This window comes from Culex pipiens, chromosome 2, assembly GCF_016801865.2.
Source record: "Culex pipiens pallens isolate TS chromosome 2, TS_CPP_V2, whole genome shotgun sequence".
Lineage (NCBI taxonomy): Eukaryota > Metazoa > Arthropoda > Insecta > Diptera > Culicidae > Culex > Culex pipiens.
The window spans coordinates 22,556,557-22,577,161 of NC_068938.1; the positions used below are offsets into that span (position 1 = coordinate 22,556,557).

A 20,605-nucleotide genomic window follows, 5' to 3' on the forward strand; every position below is an offset into this window, starting at 1 on the left:
GTTTTCCGACGTCATAGGTTTCCTGTGACGTCAGATTTGAAAATGAATTTCATTCGAATGTTTTAAAATGACCAAGTTGAAGCTAGCTTGTCATGCCAAGGATTTCATTTTGCTTTTCAAACTAAACTGTTGTGTCGTCGTGCAACAGAGCAAGGTTGAATTCGATTCGTGACTAGGCGGAAAACTCTTGCCCTTTTTCCTCTCCCATTTTAACGTGGCGGCGGTTCTCTGTTATGTGAGGAACAGCTGTTTTATTATGGGTGTGTGTATTTGTCTGTATTTGCGCTGTTCGACGCTGTTCGTGACGACGTGATTCTTGATCACCGTTGGTGAATTTTTCTTTGGGTTGAATTTTGTTGCATGTGACACTTTTTTTTTCATCTTGTTTAGGCTGTTACATTTTTTCTATTTTATAGAATTCTAATCAACTATAAACAATCTCAAATGCATTTTTCTACATTGATTGATATTCATGTAAGGCATGTATGGGTTCATTTGAAAATATGTAAAATTTTCATGAAATTCCGATGTTCAGCACTCCAAAAAAATGTCCTCAATGTCTAAATATTTTAGAAACAAATGCTGGAAAAACAACTTAACAGGGTGTATAATTAATTTAAAACCTTTTTTTCTTTCAAATTTTGAAATCATGGCTCGTAATTTCAATTATTATACTTTTTTTGTTTGGTCAGAGCCGAGGGACATGAATTTAAAAAATATTTGAAAAATATTTCTGCTTTTTCCTCGCCTAAATATTTATGTTATACGTAAGGTGCAAATTTTCCCAGGTTTCAAAAAATCCAGGAAATCTTGGGACCCCGGAAAATTTGTAAAAGAGTTCAAAAAAGTAAATTTTAATAAATATTTATATTTAATTAGGTTTTTATTCATCTAAGTAGCTTTTCAATTTTGAAAATACTTAGTTGTCGTGGATTTGTAGAGCCTATATTGGACGAATCTAATAAGAACAATCAAATTATTGATTAAAATCATGACTAAAAAACCGCTTTTTATTATCCATACGTGATCCGCTGCATTCCATTAGATCAATTCTCTACCAAAACCGGAAATGGATTTTATTTTTATTTTTTGATTTGGCTCAAACTTTGTGGGGGCCTTCCCTATGACCAAATAAACTATTTTGTGTGATTGGTTCATCCATAGAAGTCTCCATACAATTTTGGCTGCTGTCCATACAAAAATGGTATGTAAATATTCAAACAGCTGTAACTTTTGAGTGAATTTTCTGATCAATGTGGTGTCTTCGGCAAAGTTGTAGGCAGTGTTGCGATCTTACGCGCTCACGCGCCCGCTCATTTTTCGCTCATTCGTGAGGAGGAGCGCTGCGCGAGCTAGCTCACTTTTGCCCGCGCTCACGTTTGCTCCGATTTTTTCAGCTCGCGTTTTCCCCACGCTCGCGCTCGCGCTCGTTTTTCGTTCACGGAGCGCTCACTTAGGAAGTATCGCGAATCGAATAGTTTTTCGTTTTTCAGAAAGTTTTTGTTTTTCAATCCTAGTTAAAGTTTTTGCATAAGGCGCAGCATGTCAGTGGAAACATCACTTAGGAACATTTGTTTATATATTAATTGGAATAGCTTATTCTCATTAACTATGTTTTTGAATAATAAATTGGATTCGCAAGGGTCAAATCATATTGGAGACCTACAGTCAGAGTTGAAAATATAAATATTTTCGAATTAATCGGCCTTACCTTAATAATAGTTAAGGTAAGCAGAGACAATTACTTGGGGAAGAATATGAGCGCGTAAACAAAAATGACTGGAAACCTTATAAACTTTCAAAACAATGAATTATTTCGAAAAGATTTATGCTGTGGTAAGTTCGATTAAATGTTTATGCTAGGTTGATTAAAATATAAAATTAAACTGTTTTATGTACCTAAACAGTATTTTGACTACTTTTCCAGCGTGCAAGTCAGAATGATCAACCATTAAAAAAGTCATTCCGTTTAGCAAATCGTTCAGTGCTTGGAAACCCCTGATCATTTTTATAAAGTTAATTTTTATCTTTCTCATTCTAGAAAATAGGGTAAATTGTTGAAACAGTTTTTACAAATAACCCTCCAAATTGCTAGTGTTTGAAATAACCCATTTGAATGAAGCAATATAAATTGTCATTGTTTTGATTTACCACATAAAGGATGGCTCATCTTCCCCCAAGTAAATTATATTTAACACTTCCGCTAACAAGCCTCTGAAAATATAAATGATTTTTTGAATATGGACATTCTCTAAAATGTTTCGAATATGAGGGATGATTATAATTTTAATAAATTTTACTGCAGGTTTTTTTAAAGGTCCATTAACACAAATTTATTTTTTTTGTTTTTTTTTAAACCGCTTTGGGTCCGGATTTTAAAAACTTAAAATGAACATAATTTGTCTATAATTCAATGTTTTCTACATATCAGTGTATCTCCTCGCGTCAATGATTTTTTATATTAAGAATGAGTTAGCTCTTTGTTAGCTCACTCAAGAGTGAATTATTCTGCCCCTTGGCTAATTCTGAATTTAAAATAGAACGTATATTTCGGTTCGCCGAATAAATCAATTTCATTGCTTACTTTTGTCCGTTTGACCACTTTCTTGTTTGTTTTTGCTGCCTGTGCTGAGATAGTTCTAGAAACTTTGCTTCAAACAGGCAGATGCTTCAACAGGGAAAAACAACTACCTACTTTGGCTCACCAGCTCACGTGAGCGCAAAATGCTCCGGTGAGCGTGAGCGAGCACGAGCTACCTGATAAAAACTCACGCTCCAGCTGGAGCGAGCACTCCTTCCGTGAGCGCTCGCTCATTCGCAACCCTGGTTGTAGGTATTGTTGAGTACTCTTGAAAAAAAAAAAAAAAAACGGAGCACTTTATCAAAAAATCTGTGAAGTACTTTTCGATTGCAAATTCAATTTTGCATTAAAAAATAATGTCAAACTTATTTTTGCATGAAACTTCATTTTTTTCCAAAAATCACTTTTTTTTCAAAAATTCATAACTCGGTGGCAGATTTTTTGACCATGTTTCTCTATGGCTCAAAAGTTGCGGATTTTTGTACCCTAAAACATATAAAAAAATCTCGAAAATAAATAAAAATACGTATTTTGGAAAATTGAGTTTTAGTGAAAAAAAGTTGATAAAAAATCTGCAATTTTTGTTTCCGTGTACCTATTTTTTTCTCAAGAGTCCTCAACAATACCTGCAACTTTGCCGAAGACACCAAATTGATCAGAAAATTATTTCAAAAGTTACAGCTGTTTGAATATTTACATACCATTTTTTGTATGGACAGCAGCCAAAATTGTATGGAGACTTGTATGGGTGAACCAATGACTCAAAATAGCTTATATGGTCATAGGGAAGGCCCCCACAAAGTTTAAGTCAAATCAAAAAATACAAAAAATAAAAATGGTCGAAATCGGTTGATTTCGTAGAGAGTTGCTCATTATTTAAATTTTTAGGATGATTTTCACGAAGTAAAAATTAAATCGCTTTAGGGTAATTCTCTACCAACTCACACGAAATCGGGAAAAAATGCCCCGACCCCTCTTCGATTTGCGTGAAACTTTGTCCTAAAGGGTAACTCGTACCGGAGGGCGGGACAACCCCTTCCATTTTTGAACATGCGAAAAAGAGGTGTTTTTCAATAATTTGCAGCCTGAAAAGACGATTTGATGTCAAAGGGACTTTCATGTAAAATTGGACACCCGATTTGATGGCGTACTAGAAATTTCAAAAAAAGTATTGTTCAACGAAAAAAACGCTATTTAAAAAAAAAACTCTGCCATTTTCCGTAACTTGAATGTAAAACTTTATGGAACATGTCATTTTAAGGGAATTTTTTTGTACTTTTCGAATCTACATTAACCCAGAAAAAAAATCATACAAATCGAAGAGGAGTCGGGGCAACTGCTGAGTGAGTTGGCGGAGAATCGACCAGGTCAGTGTTATTACTAATAAGTTTAAAGGTTTTTATGTTTCTTTGATTCGAGCTTATGTCGCTGTGAATATTTTGTAAAGTTTATGTCATTCGACTCTGACAAGTTTTCAACATTTCACTGAAAAAAGGTGTTTGAAAATGTAGTTGTTTTTCAATCATTAGTTTTCAAGATATTTCAATATGTATTGCATTTAACATACATTTAAGGCGAACTGGTCGTATTTGACTCTGTTAAGGGCCCCAATGATTCAATAAGTCAAAAAGCTTTGAGATCTGCCAACCCTGTCTCCAGATAAAGGCTATGTTTACTAAGAGCAATATTTCCAAATTAAAATCTCTTTTAGGTTTTTTTTAAAGAATAATGGCGTTTTTTCAATTGTGACCGTTTTTTAGAAAACTTTGTACTAATTTGCATCAGAAAGGATGATTATTGAACAAATATTTGCTTATAGACTCTAAATAAATATAATTTGGATTGCCAAATTGGGCTAATAAACTTAATATGTATATCAAATATATTATATACTCATACAATGTCGCAAACTCCAAATATAGCTTTATTTTAACACATTTATGCTAATGGCATTCAAATCTCCTTGGATGTTTTACTGCCATCAACCATAAAATTCTTCCCGTAGACCGGAAAGATCCACACCAACATTTTTCGGCTGTTTACTTCCTCAAAATTTCTCAAAACAAACCTCCCACACACCGTGCAAGCGCCTAACCCGAGCCGACACATTGTTTGTGCCGCCACGCCGTGAGGCACAGCACATTTCACTTCCGGATTGTTTTCATAACAGAGTTGGCTCGTGCTGAATTTTAAGCGCCCCAAGAACCGCGCGTAGGACGACAACGCCAGGCCGGGCCGGGCAAAGGCAACGACCTGCGGCGCGGCGTGCTCTTGAAAACATTGATTCAGTATGACATCATGGGTATGCGGGGCAGCGTCGTCGTCGACTCCAGCACACATGGTCGTCACCGTTGAGCTCATGCTGCCTCCGCGGAGTCAGCTGTTGGTTCATTGTTGTCTCACTTGCCGGAAAGGCATCGACGAAGGGACTATGCTGGTGGAAGTTTTTGGGTAGATGGACCTATTGATGGCAGTTATTTTTAAAAGAAATTATTTCACAAAAAAAAGAATTCAGGAAACATTCTTAGAACTGAATTAAAAATCAGGAGAAATAGTAATTTTGCCGACAATAGGTACCACTCGCTATCCCCACGGGCAAATGATCCATGAAGACACATCAGTAAATATATGTTTAGCAGGAAAGCAGGGGACATCCCGTCATCAGGGCCGGCTAAAGTGTTCCCTCCACATTAGCAATGTTCTGAGAAGCTCCAAAGAGGTATATGTTTACCGCCGGTCGACTGTCGAGGGCTTATTATCGAAGCATATTAATCACATCAACGTGAGGCTTAAGAAACGTTCTCTCACGTCGGATCTGATCGACTTCAAGCGGAAGTAAACACCAGTGTCATTAGGGTGCAGACAAGCCGTCACAATGTCCAAAGGCAATTTTTTGGGGGTTATTTGGGTTTGTAGGTAAATTGGACAAAACAGACATGTGATAATCATGAGGTAAAAGCGTCAAGGTAAAGAAGAAAAAAAAGTTCGTCAATGTGTCGCCGAAGCTTCCCTTTTGGCATTGAGCAGAAACAAAGTCCGTTGCTAAGATACGGAAATAAGCAACAAAACAGCTTGCACGCGAAAGTTGCCTTTGAGACGTCTCAGTTCGATTTAATTATGCAGAAATGTTAGCTTATTCTCAGAAGGACTACACCCAGAACTGGGCATCGGCATACGAGAGGATAAAGAGCACGATTCGGTAGTAAAATGGTACTGTGTGCGGACGGAGAGGATAAATCCCGAAATTGCCGTGAGTACTTTACTCATGGGTTCATTTTCCAAAAAGTTCATCTATCAAAAAAAATGTACCGGTACCGAGATTCGAACCCAAGACCTTCGGCTTATTGAACCGTGCCTTTGCCGTATAGGCCACCATGGTTCGGTGACTAAGTGGCGGTCATTTGTCCATATAAGCCATTCAATAGGATGAACTCGTTAATGAACGAATGAACACGCGAGAGGTCTTTACTCACGCAAAATAGTACTTTCCTCACGTTTCTTTTCGGGAGGACTTTCCCCTCGTTCTTTAACTTTGGGTGTAGTAATTGAAGGAATGTTCAAGAAGTTTTTTTTGTATTTTTGCCTTTCTTACAAAAGCAAGGTTTAAGGTTTGCTTTTGGAAAAAGGCTTTTTTCAGAAATCTTTAAAAAATCGTGTCCGGCGGGGAATCGTCTCAGAAAAAAATCCAATTACTAATTTGAAGGTTATGATGCGCTTTTTCGATTGAATTTTGGCCCGAAACCCGGAACTCAAAGCCTGATTTTTGAGAGCTCTTTTACTGAAATACATGAGCGATGTCTGTATCCGCTCTTAAAAATTTGTGTCTTCCATCATTGGAAAACCGCTCGGAAAACCCGCAATTTTTATAATTCAGATTTGTAGCCGTGGGGTCGGAGACGAACATTTTATTTTTCGATTCACAATTTTCGACCAGTAAATGTGGTCAAAACCATTTTTAGAGGTAATTTTTGGACAATTTTACAGATAACACTATCAAATTAAAAGAATTCAGTTTCAAACAAAAAGTCATTCGAAAACATGCGCCATAAACTGCTTGGGCCCAAAATTTGAAGCTTTTCCAAAGTGTATTACCAGAGATATAGCCATATTGGTGTTTTTCGTCTTATTTTTACCCTATTTTTCCATTAAATTTTTGGTTTTATACAGAATCCTATACTGAACGTCAAATTCGAAGGCCCGGCTCGTTCTCATTCTCGCTCGAAAGATCGACAAGTCGAAGTCGAAGCATAAACGCTAGCACAGTGTTCTTTCTGGCTTCTCATAATAGATCGACAAAGTGCAATATCGATACATATTTTTTTAATCATAGACTAACATTAAAGACTGAGTACCCTTTATTTTTTTTTCTAATAATGTCAATCCAATAAGTTTTTCTAAATTAAATATAATTATCGTGCAACCCATAATGCACTCCTGAATTAAAAAAAAATCATTCGAGGTTTAGTCTAAAAAGATTTGAAGCTTTAGGTCAAATTATCACTGGGTGGTATCATTATGATTCTGAAAAATTAATTGCACTAATATATTTTTCGGATTTTCACAATTTTGTAAGAAAGGCTCTATTTCACCTCTGGTGATATTTACTCGGGTTTTTTAAAAAACTTTTTGCCTTCCTCTTCTTACTGAGGAAAGGCTATAAAATCACTCGAAATATGAACATATTAAATTGACCTCGTAGACCCACCTTCACGTATACATATCGACTCGGAATCATCAAATTTTCAGAAAGGTATTAGAAAGACCTTTCCAATGAGCCCAAAACATTGGAGATCTGACAACCCTGTCAAAAGTTATTAGCACTTAAGTGTTGTTTATATACTTTTTGGAGGCCGGATCTCAGATATTTCAATAAAAATGATGTCCGTGTTCATCATGCAACCCCTCGTTAGTTAGATAATCGATAGACCTTTCAAATGAGCCTAAAACATCGACGATCTGACAACCCTATCAAAAGTTATTAGCACTTAAGTGTTATTTATACACTTTTTGGAGGCCGGATTTCAGATATTGTTATATTGTCTAAATCTTCAATGCGAACTATCGTTGGATAGGTTTTTTTATCAGACCTTGCCGACGAGCTAGAAATATTGAAGGTCTGCGAACCCTATCAAAAGAAATTAGTAATAAAGTTGATTTGTTAAACATGTTAAGGGAGAATGTTGCTATTTTTGCTGAATGTTCTGACTTTATGAATGTGAGGAAGGCACAATTTTTTGACAAAAAGACTGACTAAAAATGCAGGATGGTATGTCTCTCCTCAAAAAATACAAAAATCATTTAATAAAACTGTTTTTTAGTGGTCTAAACATCAAAATTTTTAAAAACCGATTGTGAGAATCGACTTGCCATACAATTTTACATAAAAGTCACCATATTGACCATTGTTCAATCCTTGGGAAGATACAGCGGTTTTAAAAATTAAAATGTTGACAAAATTGTTTTTTTTTGTGGCTTTTGGCAATTTCTATATTACAGACTTGATTTTTCAGTCTCGAAAATATTTTTAACGGAAAGCTTGTCCAATTTCCCATAAGTTTGCCTTTGACAGCTATTAAATTTGACTCGTTTTTATTTAGGTTTCTACCACACTGAAAAATATATTCTATTTTCAGTTATGAGCAATGCATTTAAGCTTATATATGTTTGCCCATACATACAACTTAAAAGCTGTCAAAGTCAAAACTTATGGGAAATTGGACGAGCTTTCCGGTAAAAATATTTACGAGACTAAAAAATCAAGTCTGTCACATAGAAATTGCCAAAAACCACAAAAAAAGCCTATTTTTGACATTTTATTTTTTTAAACAGCCGTATTTTCCCAAGGATTGGACATAGGACAATGGTTTATATGGAGACTTTTATGTAAAATTGTCTGGCGAGTCGATTCCCTTTATCGGTTTTCAAAAATTTTGACGTTTAGACCACTTAAAAAAAAGTTTTAGTAAATATTTTTTGTTTTTTTTTAGGAGAGGCATCCCAAGTAACATTTTTTTCCAGGAGTTCTACATGAGCTCTTCAAGATAGCTACAGCATAGCAGTTTGGACCGCGGTAGGATAAAACTCTCTTCAAGTACTCTTCCAAACTCCTGAAGAAGTTTTGAAGAGAATTTTATCCTACCGCGGTCCAAACTGCTATGCTGTAGCTATCTTGAAGAGCTCTTGTAGAACTCCTGGGACAAAATGTTACTTGGGATACCATCCTGCACTTTTTGTCAGTCTTTTTGTAACATCTATTTCCTCAAAAATTTTGGACGAAAAAAAATCGTGACATCACCTTAAAATTTAACTTTTAAACTTAAAAATCAAAAAATCTCATAGAAGGGGCGCGTATTTTTATTTCAGTGTATTTTTTTCAGAAAGCCCGTCTAATTTCCTACAAGTTTGTCTTTAACCACTTTGGCTTCGAGATACAGTATTTTTTTAATTGCAAAATACAAACATATTTAAATAACTTACGCCCTTCTCAAATGTTATTTTTGAGTACAATTGTCTCCATATACACAAAAATGGCTTATATTGGCCTAGGATAACATGTCTACATAGTTTCATTGAAATCGGAAAGGGTCGGTGCATATCGCATTTTATATTCTATATATAAAAACCAAAAAAAAATTTGTTCTGGAAATATTTGTTTAGTGACAAAAAGTGATTATAAAAATCCAGCAAAAAAAATCGTTGTATCATTTTTTTTTTCAGTATAATCTTTATTGATACCTACAACTTAGCCAAATAGACACCAGCTGAAATATGGAAATAATTTTATTACATGTTTTACGAACAAAATCATTCATTTTGTTCAATCATTGCTGATTAAAACTACGATTAAAGAGAAATTTTATGGAAAAGCTTCCATTTTTTATGTAATTTTAGAAATTTTCTATAAGTAAATACTAAAAATCTTTGTAAATTATCTCCAACGGCTTTATAAGCAAAATGAATATGTTTCAAAAGATTATATCCTTTAAAGTCCCTAATGAATTTTAAACACTTTATAAAGTTAGTTTGTACTAAATGTGCCAATGTGTGTCGATCTATGCCAATGTGTGTCGATCTATGTAAAATTATTGCAATGCATTTCTCAAACATTCCCCGGCATCCAGCCTTGGCCTCTTACAATCCACATTCGACGCCACCAAGTCTGAGCTCATCTGAATCATCTCGACCCTCGAGAATGTTCAAGGGCTCTAATGTGTGCATAACGCGCGCACGTTCCAAATCGTGACTATCGCTTAAAAAAAAAACTTGAAAACCTGCAAATTGAACTGTTTTTCCACCCCACAGTCTCGACGACAAAAACGAATCGAGATCAAACTTTTAGATTCCGGCCGATAACTGGTGCTAAACCGCCTGGAAGCGACCATCAAACACGACCTTCAATTCGGACGTTATCGTCGCGTCGTAGATAATAACGCCCAGGAATGACGTACTCCCCGTACGAGCCACTCGAGAAAAAAGCATCGGCAAACATTATCGAACTAAGTAAACTGCTGCTATCTGGCTTTCGGGGGGCCAGCCCCATCAATTTTTCAATTGTCAGCGCGAATTTGTGTTGGACAAGTGATTGCCTATCGGCCGACAATCGAAAGCCGTTATCGGAGATGGTATAGTGAATTAGCCCACAAAGTCACGTGTTTCCGCGTAATTTTACTACAATTGGGCGCACCCTTTCTGAACTCGAAGAGTGGAGGCAGTCTTATCTGATGCACCAGCGGATTGAATTGATTTTCAATGAGTTGGTCGTTGCAACTGCTCCATATATTGTTTGCCATTTCAGTTTGATGATGATGACAAGGTGTCACATTTTTTTCATTGCCTCCAGATACTGTAGCGAGTTTGAGCCAGACGCTGAAGATAAACTTGGTATGGAACGTGATTTTGTCGAAATTGAAATGTTTCTACTGTACGTGCCAGTGTTAATTTACAGCTCTTCTAATTTTGCTTTTTCTATTTTTTATATTTTAGCGTGACATTGTCACTCTAACTTATTATGTTATATAGATACTATTTCCATTTGAAAAAGTTTAAATGGCTTTGAACTTAATATCATACGCCCTAGATATCGCTAAACGTTACTTTAACCTTACAACATACCTGCCACCATGATACTAACGAGACTCGACCAGATCGACCGATTGACGGTATCAATTACCATCACCATAATCATCACCATTACCGGTCATTACCGGGCGCAATTACTTCCAGTCAGTTCAACTAACTCATCTCTCTCAACCTTTCCGCTCTCCCCATTTTTGCACAGAGAAAACTCGGAACACAACAAAGACGATGCATTCCGCGAAATTATCGCCAGCTGCCGGTCGCTCAGCAAGTACGAGACCAACACCCGGTCGGCGCTTCCGCAGATCTTCTCCGCGATCATCGCGGCCGCCTTCCACATCGTCATCGGCATTTCGCTGGCCTACTCGGCGATTTTGATCCCACAGCTGGAGGACCCGTCCAGCGACATCGTGGTCACCAAGTCACAGTCCTCGTGGATCGCGTCGATCATCGTGATCATGGTCCCGATCGGGTCACTCTTCGCGGGGGTTCTGATGGAGTTCCTCGGCCGGTTGAACACGATCAAGCTGGCGGCGGTACCGTGCATAATCGGGTGGATCGCCATAGCGATGGCGGACAGCTTCTTCTGGATCATGGTGGGGCGAGTGTTGACCGGATTCGCCTGCGCAATCGGGACCAGTCCGGCGATCGTGTACATCACGGAGGTGTCTCGACCGGATATGCGAGGGTCGTTGATCTCTTCAGGGCCTACGATTGCTTCCTTGGGTAAGTTTATCAAATCGTTCTGGTTGAACTCTACTAATCCGCGTTTCCTTTTAGGAATGGTCATTGCATACGCCAAGGGTGCCTACCTAAACTGGCGGTTGGTAGCCTGGATCAACATCGTGTATACGCTGGTTCCGGTGATTTTGATTCAACTGTTCGTGCCAGAATCTCCCGTGTGGTTGGTCTCGAAGGGACGCATCGAAGATGCAGCCAAATCACTGCGCTTCCTGTATAAGAAGTATCCGCAGCCGGAGCATACTGTGAGTAGTAGTAGTACGAGAGTCTTTTTTTGGAATATACTTAAATTTTTACAATATGCCATATTTTTTCGAAAGTACGCAAATTTTCATAATTTGACATATGAGTTTTAAACGAAGCGAAATTGTGTATTGTGTATACTAAATTTTCACAATGTACCGTAATTTTTGCAAAATATTAATATTTCCAATTTTACAATTTTAGTTTTCAACAAAAAAAACTGTTTTAAAGTGAAAACGTGATCAAAATTTCGCTTCGTTGATACCCATATTGCAAATTTTGAAAATTTATGTATCTTCGAAACAAAATGGTATTTCGTGAAATTTTTATGTGTTTTCAAAAAAAAAACTTTAATAATGTGAAAAAGTATAAACAATTTCGCTTCGCTTTATATCCATATTGACAATTTGAGTATTTTCATATTTTTCAATAAAACTATTTTAAAACATACAATTGCAAGAATATATTATTAAAATTTAAAAAGAATATTTTGATAAAAATTTATTAACTTCAATAGTTTTTGTCTCGACCAAATTAATTTTTCAATTTAATTAGGCTGGTACAAATTTTATTTAAAGTTTTTGTCCCCCCCCCCTTCAATATTTTTATGAAAATTTAAGTGTAATTTGTTAAAATCAATTTAAAATGAATTCCCCTGCGTTTAGAATCATTTTTAGCATGTTTGGGTTGATTTAAAAATCTTTTGAATTTTTGAAAATTTTCGATGTCTACTATCGCTTAAGTTTTTTTTTCGCTAAAATTTTTGTTTTCGTCAAATTTTACATTTTTTGAAAACTTTTATTGCAAAATAACTGAACTAGTGTAAAATACATTTTAAAACACTATTTCCATGCAAATGTTGAAACTATGGCATGATATTTTAATATTTATATTTTTTTTATTTTTTTGCCCCCCCCTCCCCTCGACTTCGGCCAGAGCCGAGGGACAGAAACTTTTAAAAATATTTGCATCGGCCTTATAACCATTCAAGTAAATTAAAAAAAATCAACAAAAACTTTTTTGTATTTAGAAACTTTAAATTTAATTAGACCGAGGTATGAAGGTTGATGAAAAAAACAACATAAATGATCTTTTAAAAAAATAATATTTTATTATGTTTTAGATGCATGAACTTTTAGATATTTGTTTCAAAACTTTAAAAGTTTTTGTGGGATTTGAAATAAAATTTTAATTTCTTTATTAAAAATGTTAGGCTTTTTCAATTTTTTTTTCTAACTTTTTTTTTTTTTGAAAATATGCAACAATGCCGAGAGAATTTCGTTTCACTTAAAACAGCATATTCTGCCTTGTCTAAGCGATTTTTTAAAGGAAAAAAATTAAAAAGAGTTTTTTTTTATATGGAATGTAACTTTCTCTTGATGATTTAAAAAAATGCGTATAATTTTGCAGAAGATAACAAATGGGTTATTAAATCGTTAGCATAATCCGTTTGTTTGAAAACATTTTATGAAAAGATGCAAAAAAAATCACTGAAGACTCTTAAGGGGTTACATACATGTAGAAAATCACAAAATTTCATATTTCAGAAAATTCACTAAATTTACTAAAAAGATTATTTTCAATCACTCCTGAAAGTTTCATGAAGATATTTCGTTACTGAACTGAGTATGAGACGATTTAAGTTCACAATTTTGCCATGCGCAAAGCGAACTGTCAAACTTTGTGAACGTTTTTCTCTAAACACCGAGTTGATTTACGGGTGCCACGATATCTCAAGATGGGATGGACCAAATTGGCTGAAATTTGGGGTGAAGACTCTCAAGATATATCCCGTGTGCATGATGAAGCCCGATTTTGAAAATCGGCTTTTTTTAAATACAAAAATCAAATACTGACGATTATTGATTTGTAAAACATAAAAATATTTTTATCTTTTTTTTTAAAATTAAGTTTTTGAAAATCGGCCTTCGTCACGCATACGGGACGGTTTAACGAGTCTTCACCAAAATTTTGAGCCAATTTGGTCAATGCAGTGTTGAGATATCGTGGCACCGGTTTTTTGAGACTGCTAACTTCAAAATGCTATATCTCGACAATTATACAACCAAATTTTTTCAAACTTGTTTTGATTGACAAGTATTTTTTAATGCCCTGAAAACAGATTTACAAAAAGTTCAAGCACAGTCTGTGGTTCAAGTGTGTGCTCATGCCAACCTCTGACATTTTTGCCGATTTACATGTATGTAACCCCTTAAGAACGGACTAATAATGCAAGATAGCATCTTTTATCAAAGAGAAAGTCCAACAAATAGAGCGTCCAATTTCCCGTCCCGGGAAAAAATTTCCCGGGAATTCCCGGGATTTCCCGAAAAAAAATATTTCCCGTTTCCCGGGAAATTTGTAAATTTCCCGGGAATTCCCGAAATTCAAGCGGAAATATACATTTTCTTAAATTTGTGAAACTGTTTTTTTAAATGCTCTGAAAAAAAATAAATGAACAAACTCAACATGATTTTGTTCAATTTAATGTATTGTTTGGTTTATATATAATTAATCAGATTATCAGAAATTATGTTATCAGAATAATTTCTGATAATATTTATTTTTGAAGCAACTTGGAATAGATCTTGCTTTATAAGTATTAAATTATAACAATTAGGTAAGCTTAACAGATTGATGTTATTTTATCAAAACAAATTAAAATTGAGATATTTTACGTTTGTGTTTACCATGATCAAATTAGATGAAAATCGAATTTGTGCAAAAAGAATTAATTCATTTGGTTGAATACCTAGTACTGAAGAAATTACAATTTGAAGTAAAAGAATTATGGAGCACTGGTGCAACTACAGGTCGTCGCCATCGTGCTAACTTATCGTACGTGCATTTTGGGCCAAATTGAGTTAAGAACGCCATTTTGTGCAGCTCACAATGCCTCACCTTTTGACCTTCACAGATCCCCAAAATTCGATTTCAATCCTGAGATATTCAACAAAAACCGAAAAAACTCCGCGCATTTTTGTCACTTTACATATGAAAGTAGTTTCAATCTTGTCGTGCTATCTTGTCACTCCATGGAAATTGATGTAAGTGCGACAAAAGACCAAAGGGATTTCGGGCCAGGAAAGTCAGGATGCGTTTGTCGCACGTATAAGCTAGACTACCGTAAACATTTGTAATTAAAACTCGGGACTCCAGCAACCAACTTCAACCAAACTTTGGGACAATGCACAGAATGGTGAGCCAAACAAAACGTGATTGTTATTGTTTACATTCGTTTTTGAATATTCAAGGTCAAACATTAAAACGCGTTTTTCTCGGAACGTCAAAATGGCGGTTGCGACAAGATAGCACGACGACGTCGAGGTGTTAGAGGGTTAAATGTGAAAAAATTGAAGACTTTTTGTGGAATGATGTTAATTCATCGTATAATTTAAATCATATTGCATATTAATACAAAAAAAATCATTGAAAAATTACTTTCTATTGTTTGTTCTCCAGAATTGCAAAAATATCTTCAAAGCTTGCTTCAAATATTTGAAAATTGGGTTGTTTGGAGTAAAACCAACACTAAAAAGCTTTACCATTTGTTCAAGAGCTGAAACCAGTATTTTTCATGAAAAAGATAATTTCTGCATGTTTTTTTTCTCAATTCAATAAAATGATCACAGTGGCAAATTTAAAATTTCTCACCAAAAAATACCAAAATACATTTTCTTGTAGTTGAATGATTTTTTACATGCAGTCAAGCTGTTAATTGATCTTCACACTTTTTTAAACCATTGATGTTGATGTCCTATACAATTCTGTTGCATAATATTAATCAAAACCAAGATCATAACAATTTTTACTAAATTTAAAATTTCCCGGGAATTCTCGGGATTTCCCGGGAAATTGACTGAAAATTTCCCGTTTCCCGGGAAATTTGTAACTCCGGGAAATTGGACGCTCTACCAACAAATTCAAACTAAATAAAAAGAATGCTTATTTTTAAGAAAATTGTCGAATATTTTCGAACTCCAATAACAATTCTATAAATATTCCAGGATCAAACCCTATCCGAGATGCACCTGAGCGCCCTAATCAAGGAGCGCGAAAACAAGATCCGCGAAGCGGAAAAGAGCGTCGACGCGAACAAATCCAAACTGCGAGGCTTCCTGAAACCCACCGGGTACAAACCGATGATCATCCTGTTCTGGTTCTTCCTGATCCAGCAGTTCAGTGGCATCTACATCACGCTGTTCTTCGCGGTCACCTTCATTCAGGACGTGGGAACCGAGGTGAACGCCTTCACGGCGTCCATTTTTGTCGGCCTAACGCGGTTCACGATGTCTTTGCTGAATGCGTGGCTGCTGAAGAAGTTCGCCCGTAGACCACTCGTCATGGTTTCGACGACGGGAATGGCCATTTGTATGGCGGTTTCCGGGTTGTTCACGCTCTGGATCAAGAACGGAACTACGACACTTACGTGGGTTCCCGTGGTGTGTCTGCTGCTGTACGTGTGCTCCTCTATGATTGGACTGCTGACGATTCCGTGGACCATGACGGCCGAACTGTTCCCCACGGAAATCCGAGGAATCGGCCATTCACTGTCGTACTCCATGGCGAACCTGCTGATGTTCTTTGCTGTGCAAAGTTACAGGTAAATGAATCAAGACCCAACTCAATTCATCAACATCATCTAAATATTTTTATCTTACAGATCAATGAACGACTTCCTCGGCGGATCGCACGCCGTCCAGTGGCTGTTCGCCGTCGTGTCGGTGCTCGGCTTCCTGTACGCGCTCATCTTCCTGCCGGAGACCCACGGCAAGAGTCTGGCGGAAATCGAGGCGTACTTCGCCGGTGGCAAGAAACGTACCCCGGCCAACTCGCCAAGCAATACCAACGCGAATCTGCAGGCCGCCCGACACTGCACCGTGACGGAGCACCTCATCAAGAGTCCCAGCTCGGCGTCGTTCCGCGTGCGGGAGGCCGAATCGATGCTGAAGAAGCAGGAACTTGTGTAGAGATATCATCCTCGTTGAGTACAGCAGAGTAGTATTTACAATTGCGCGCGCGTATTAAGTGTACTTAGGTATTTTTTCGACGCACTGGTTCATGATCCGAAAAACGCATGTTATATTTTTGTACGGCACTTTTCAGCAAACAAAAGAAAATGCAAAAGTATTAATACTGAACAACGTTAATACATAAACATATTTATTACTGAATGTTACTTAACTTTACAAAATACAGAAGAAAAAAAACTAGATTTTACTAATGTTAGTTAGGAGTGAAAGATTTGAAGCAAGAGAGCTTGTTGTGCGATACTTGAACAAAACGAAACAAACGTGCACGAATCATTCGGAGCAAATGTGATTGGTAAAGAGTATTATCAGGCGTGTGTGCAAATGAAACTTTGTTTGTGATTTAATCCACCTATTTTCTGTGGTATCGTCTCTACCCCCCAGTGATTTGAGATGTACTTAATTTAGCCATGTTGCGACCGTTGCTGTGAAGAAGCAGAATTCATGTCTTGTACTTCTGATTTATTTTAACTCTTTTGTTTCATTAGATTTAGAAAGTAATAGGACGCACTAATGTAGATGAAAAAAACTTCTCGGTAAAATGTTACAAGAGAAGGACGTTCCACCGTGCTAAAACATCAAAAGCTGAACTTTTAATTTTGAAGAAAGGCGTGTTTAAGTAAAATAAAAAAAATCTAAGGAAAAGTGAACAATTTATTGCATACCGAAATATCCCTGAGCATAAAATGCTGCGGAATTTAATTTGTGAAATTTGGAAATCGAACCCATGATCATCCGCTTGCAAAGCGGACAGCGTAACCATTCGGCCAAGCCAGCTGCGTCAAATGATCATGCGTTTAGTCAGTTCAGCGTTCATATCAGAACTATATTGAAAAGCATTACTTTTCGACACAAGTGCTGGAAGTTCGATTTTAGTACCCGTTTTAGTGCTGAAAAATAAATCTTTTCAGCCCTTGTATCGGAAAGTCACACCTTGCGATGCTGTTTTTTTTGGTAGAGAAAAGTAAGCCATTTTGTCGTTCGAGAATGATTGGAAAAGTAAATAATTTCACGACGGAGTTTCAAAACAGTTCATTTTTAGAGCAGGATTATCGAGAAATTAAAAGTGCAACATGGAGTTAAACTTTCTGTCAAGCTTCTGTGATTTTTTTTATGCCAGCTGGGAAAGTTTCACTCCATGTTACCGGCTCACATCTCTCTTTTTAATTTCTCGATAGCACTACCTCAGTGAGCAAGGCAAAAAAAATCACTAAGGGTTATCGTATGATTTAATTTAGGTAAATTGTTGTTCATTATAATAGAAAATTTATCTAAATTCTAAAGAAGAACAATAAAAGTAAAAAATACAAATTTATTTGAATTTTATATCATTTGGGAAACACGAATTAAAATACTTAATGATGATTTTTCTGAAAAAAATGGTTGCAAGTTTGACAGTACGCTTAACATGATATTATCAGAAGTGACAGAAAATTACAAGCCAAGTGAGATGTTTAAAAAAAATCTTCAATTAAACATGTTTGCGACTCCTTAATCGTTAATATATCCTTCTCCAGCTCTCTCAGATTTCGGTCATTCGATTTTTTTTTGTATTTTTTAATCCGACTGAAACATTTTTGGTGCCTTTGGTATGCCCAAAGAAGCCATTTTGCATCATTAATTTGTCTATAAAATTTTCCATGCAAATTTGGCAGCTGTTCATACAAAAATGATGTGTGAAAATTCAAAAATCTGTATCTTTTGAAGGAATTTTTTATCGATTTGGTGTCTTCGGCAAAGTTGTAGGTATGGATAAGGACTACACTGACAAATAAATGATGCACGGTAAAAAAATGTTTTGATGATTTTTTATTTAACTTTTTGTCACTAAAACTTGATTTGCAAAAAAACTCTATTTTAATTTTTTTTATATGTTTTAGAGGACATTAAATGCCAACTTTTCAGAAATTTCCATGTTGTGCCAAAAATCTTTGACCGAGTTATGATTTTTTCAAAAAATCAAAATATTGGTCGCAATAAATTTTCAACTTCAGTTTTCGTTTCGTGCACTGTTTGAAGTTGAAGCCATTTTTAGGTGATTTTTTTTGAAAATAGTCGCAGCTTTTCATTTTTTTTTAATTTGTGCACATGTTTGCCCACTTTTGAAAAAAATATTTTTGAAACTCTGAGAAAATTTTCTATATTTTGCTTTTTTTACCAATATATTTCTCGAAGTTTCATCATTTTGTAAGAAAGGCTCTATTTCACCTCTGGTGATATTAAATCGGGTTTTTTTAACTTTGTTGATATGACCCTCAGTTGCTGAGATATTGCCAGGCAAAGGATTAAAAACAGAAAAATTGATGTTTTCTAAGTCTCACCCAAACAACCCACCATTTTCTAATTTTGATATCTCAGCAACTAATGGTCCGATTTACAATGCTAAAATATAAAACATTCGTGAAATTTTGCGATCTTTTCGAAAAAACTATCTCCAAAATTTTTAAACCACGACTAACATTTTAAAAGAGCGTAATATTGAATATTTGGCCCTTTTGAAATGTTAGTCTTGTTTAAATTTATTGAAAATATTGTTTTCGAATAGATCGGAAAATTTCACGAATGTTTTATATTTTAACATTGTAAATCGGACCATTAGTTGCCGAGATATCGACGTTAGAAAATGGTGGGTTGTTTGGGTGAGACTTGGAAATCATCAATTTTCATGTTAAACCTTTGCATGGCAATATCTCAGCAACTGAGGGTCGTATCAACAAAGTTCAGAAAAGCAAATAGAGAGTTTTGTCAGCTCTTCAAAAAAATATTTTTTTCAAAAGTGAGCAAACATGTGCACAAATTTAAAAAAAATGAAAAGCTGCGACTATTTTCAAAAAAATCACCTAAAAATGGCCTTAACTTGAAAACGGTGCACTTTATCAAAATTTATCTAAAGTACTTTTTGATTGCAAATTTGATATTACATCGAAAAATGAAGTTGAAAAATTTTTGCGACCAGTATTTCGATTTTTTGAAAAAAAAACAGTATTGATTAAAAAATTAATAACTTAGTCAAAGATTTTTTGCACAACATGGAAATTTCTGAAAAGTTGGCATTTGATGTCCTCAAAAACATATCAAAAAATGAAAAAAAATAAAAATAGTGTTTTTTTTGCAAATCAAGTTTTAGTGACAAAAACTTAAATAAAAAATCACCATAAATGTTTTTACCGTGCATCATTTTTTTCAGTGTAGTCCATATCCATTCCTACAACTTTACCGAAGACACCAAATCGATCAGAAAATTCCTTCAAAAGATACAGAATTTTGAATTTTCATATATCGTTTTTACCTTCCTCACTGGAGTAAGGCTATAATCCTGCTCTAAAAATTAACTTTGTATAAAAACGTCGTAGACCCACCTTCATGTAAACATATCGACTCAGAATCGAAAACTGAACAAATGTCTGTGTGTATGTGTGTGTGTATGTGTGTGTGTATGTATGTATGTGACCAACAAACTAGCTCATGTTTCTCGGCACTGGCTGAACCGATTTGACCCGAACCTGTTGCATTCGACTTGGTTTAGGGTCCCATAGATCGAGTTTTATATAGATTGAAGTTTCGATAAGTAGCTCAAAAGTTATGCATAAAACTGTGTTTTCACATATCTCTGGATCTCACATAAATGTATGTAAACTATGTCCGGGTCCACCATCCGACCTATCGTTTGTTAAGTTATCAAAAGACCTTTCCAACGAGCCTAAAACATTGAAGATCTGGCAACCCTGTCTCGAGATATGTCCACTTAAGTGATATTGATGTACTTTTTGGATGCCGGATCTCACTTAAATATATGTAAACTATGTCCGGATCCACCATCCGACCCATCGTTGGTTAGGTTATCAAAAGACCTTTCCAACGAGTCCAAACATTGAAGATCTGGCAACCCTGTCTCGAGACATGGCCACTTAAGTGATATTTATGTACTTTTTGG

General features: G+C 35.7%; 1 protein-coding gene across 3 annotated transcripts in view; it reads left to right on the top strand.

Annotated features, from left to right (window-relative positions):
* The window catches only part of LOC120421126 (facilitated trehalose transporter Tret1-2 homolog), a 35,054-nt gene extending 17,828 nt beyond the window's left edge, over positions 1-17,226 (top strand). For 2 of the 3 annotated variants that reach the window (XM_039584283.2, XM_039584285.2), the window contains exons 3-6: positions 10,860-11,383; positions 11,438-11,643; positions 15,649-16,244; positions 16,305-17,226. In XM_039584283.2, coding sequence (XP_039440217.1) covers positions 10,860-11,383; positions 11,438-11,643; positions 15,649-16,244; positions 16,305-16,611 — 1,633 coding nt within the window. In that variant the 3' untranslated portion in view covers positions 16,612-17,226. Of the gene's footprint in view, positions 1-10,686; positions 11,384-11,437; positions 11,644-15,648; positions 16,245-16,304 lie in introns of those variants that run through there. The other variant, XM_052707846.1, reaches the window with a different exon arrangement.
* The last annotated feature ends 3,379 nt before the right edge of the window (positions 17,227-20,605 follow it).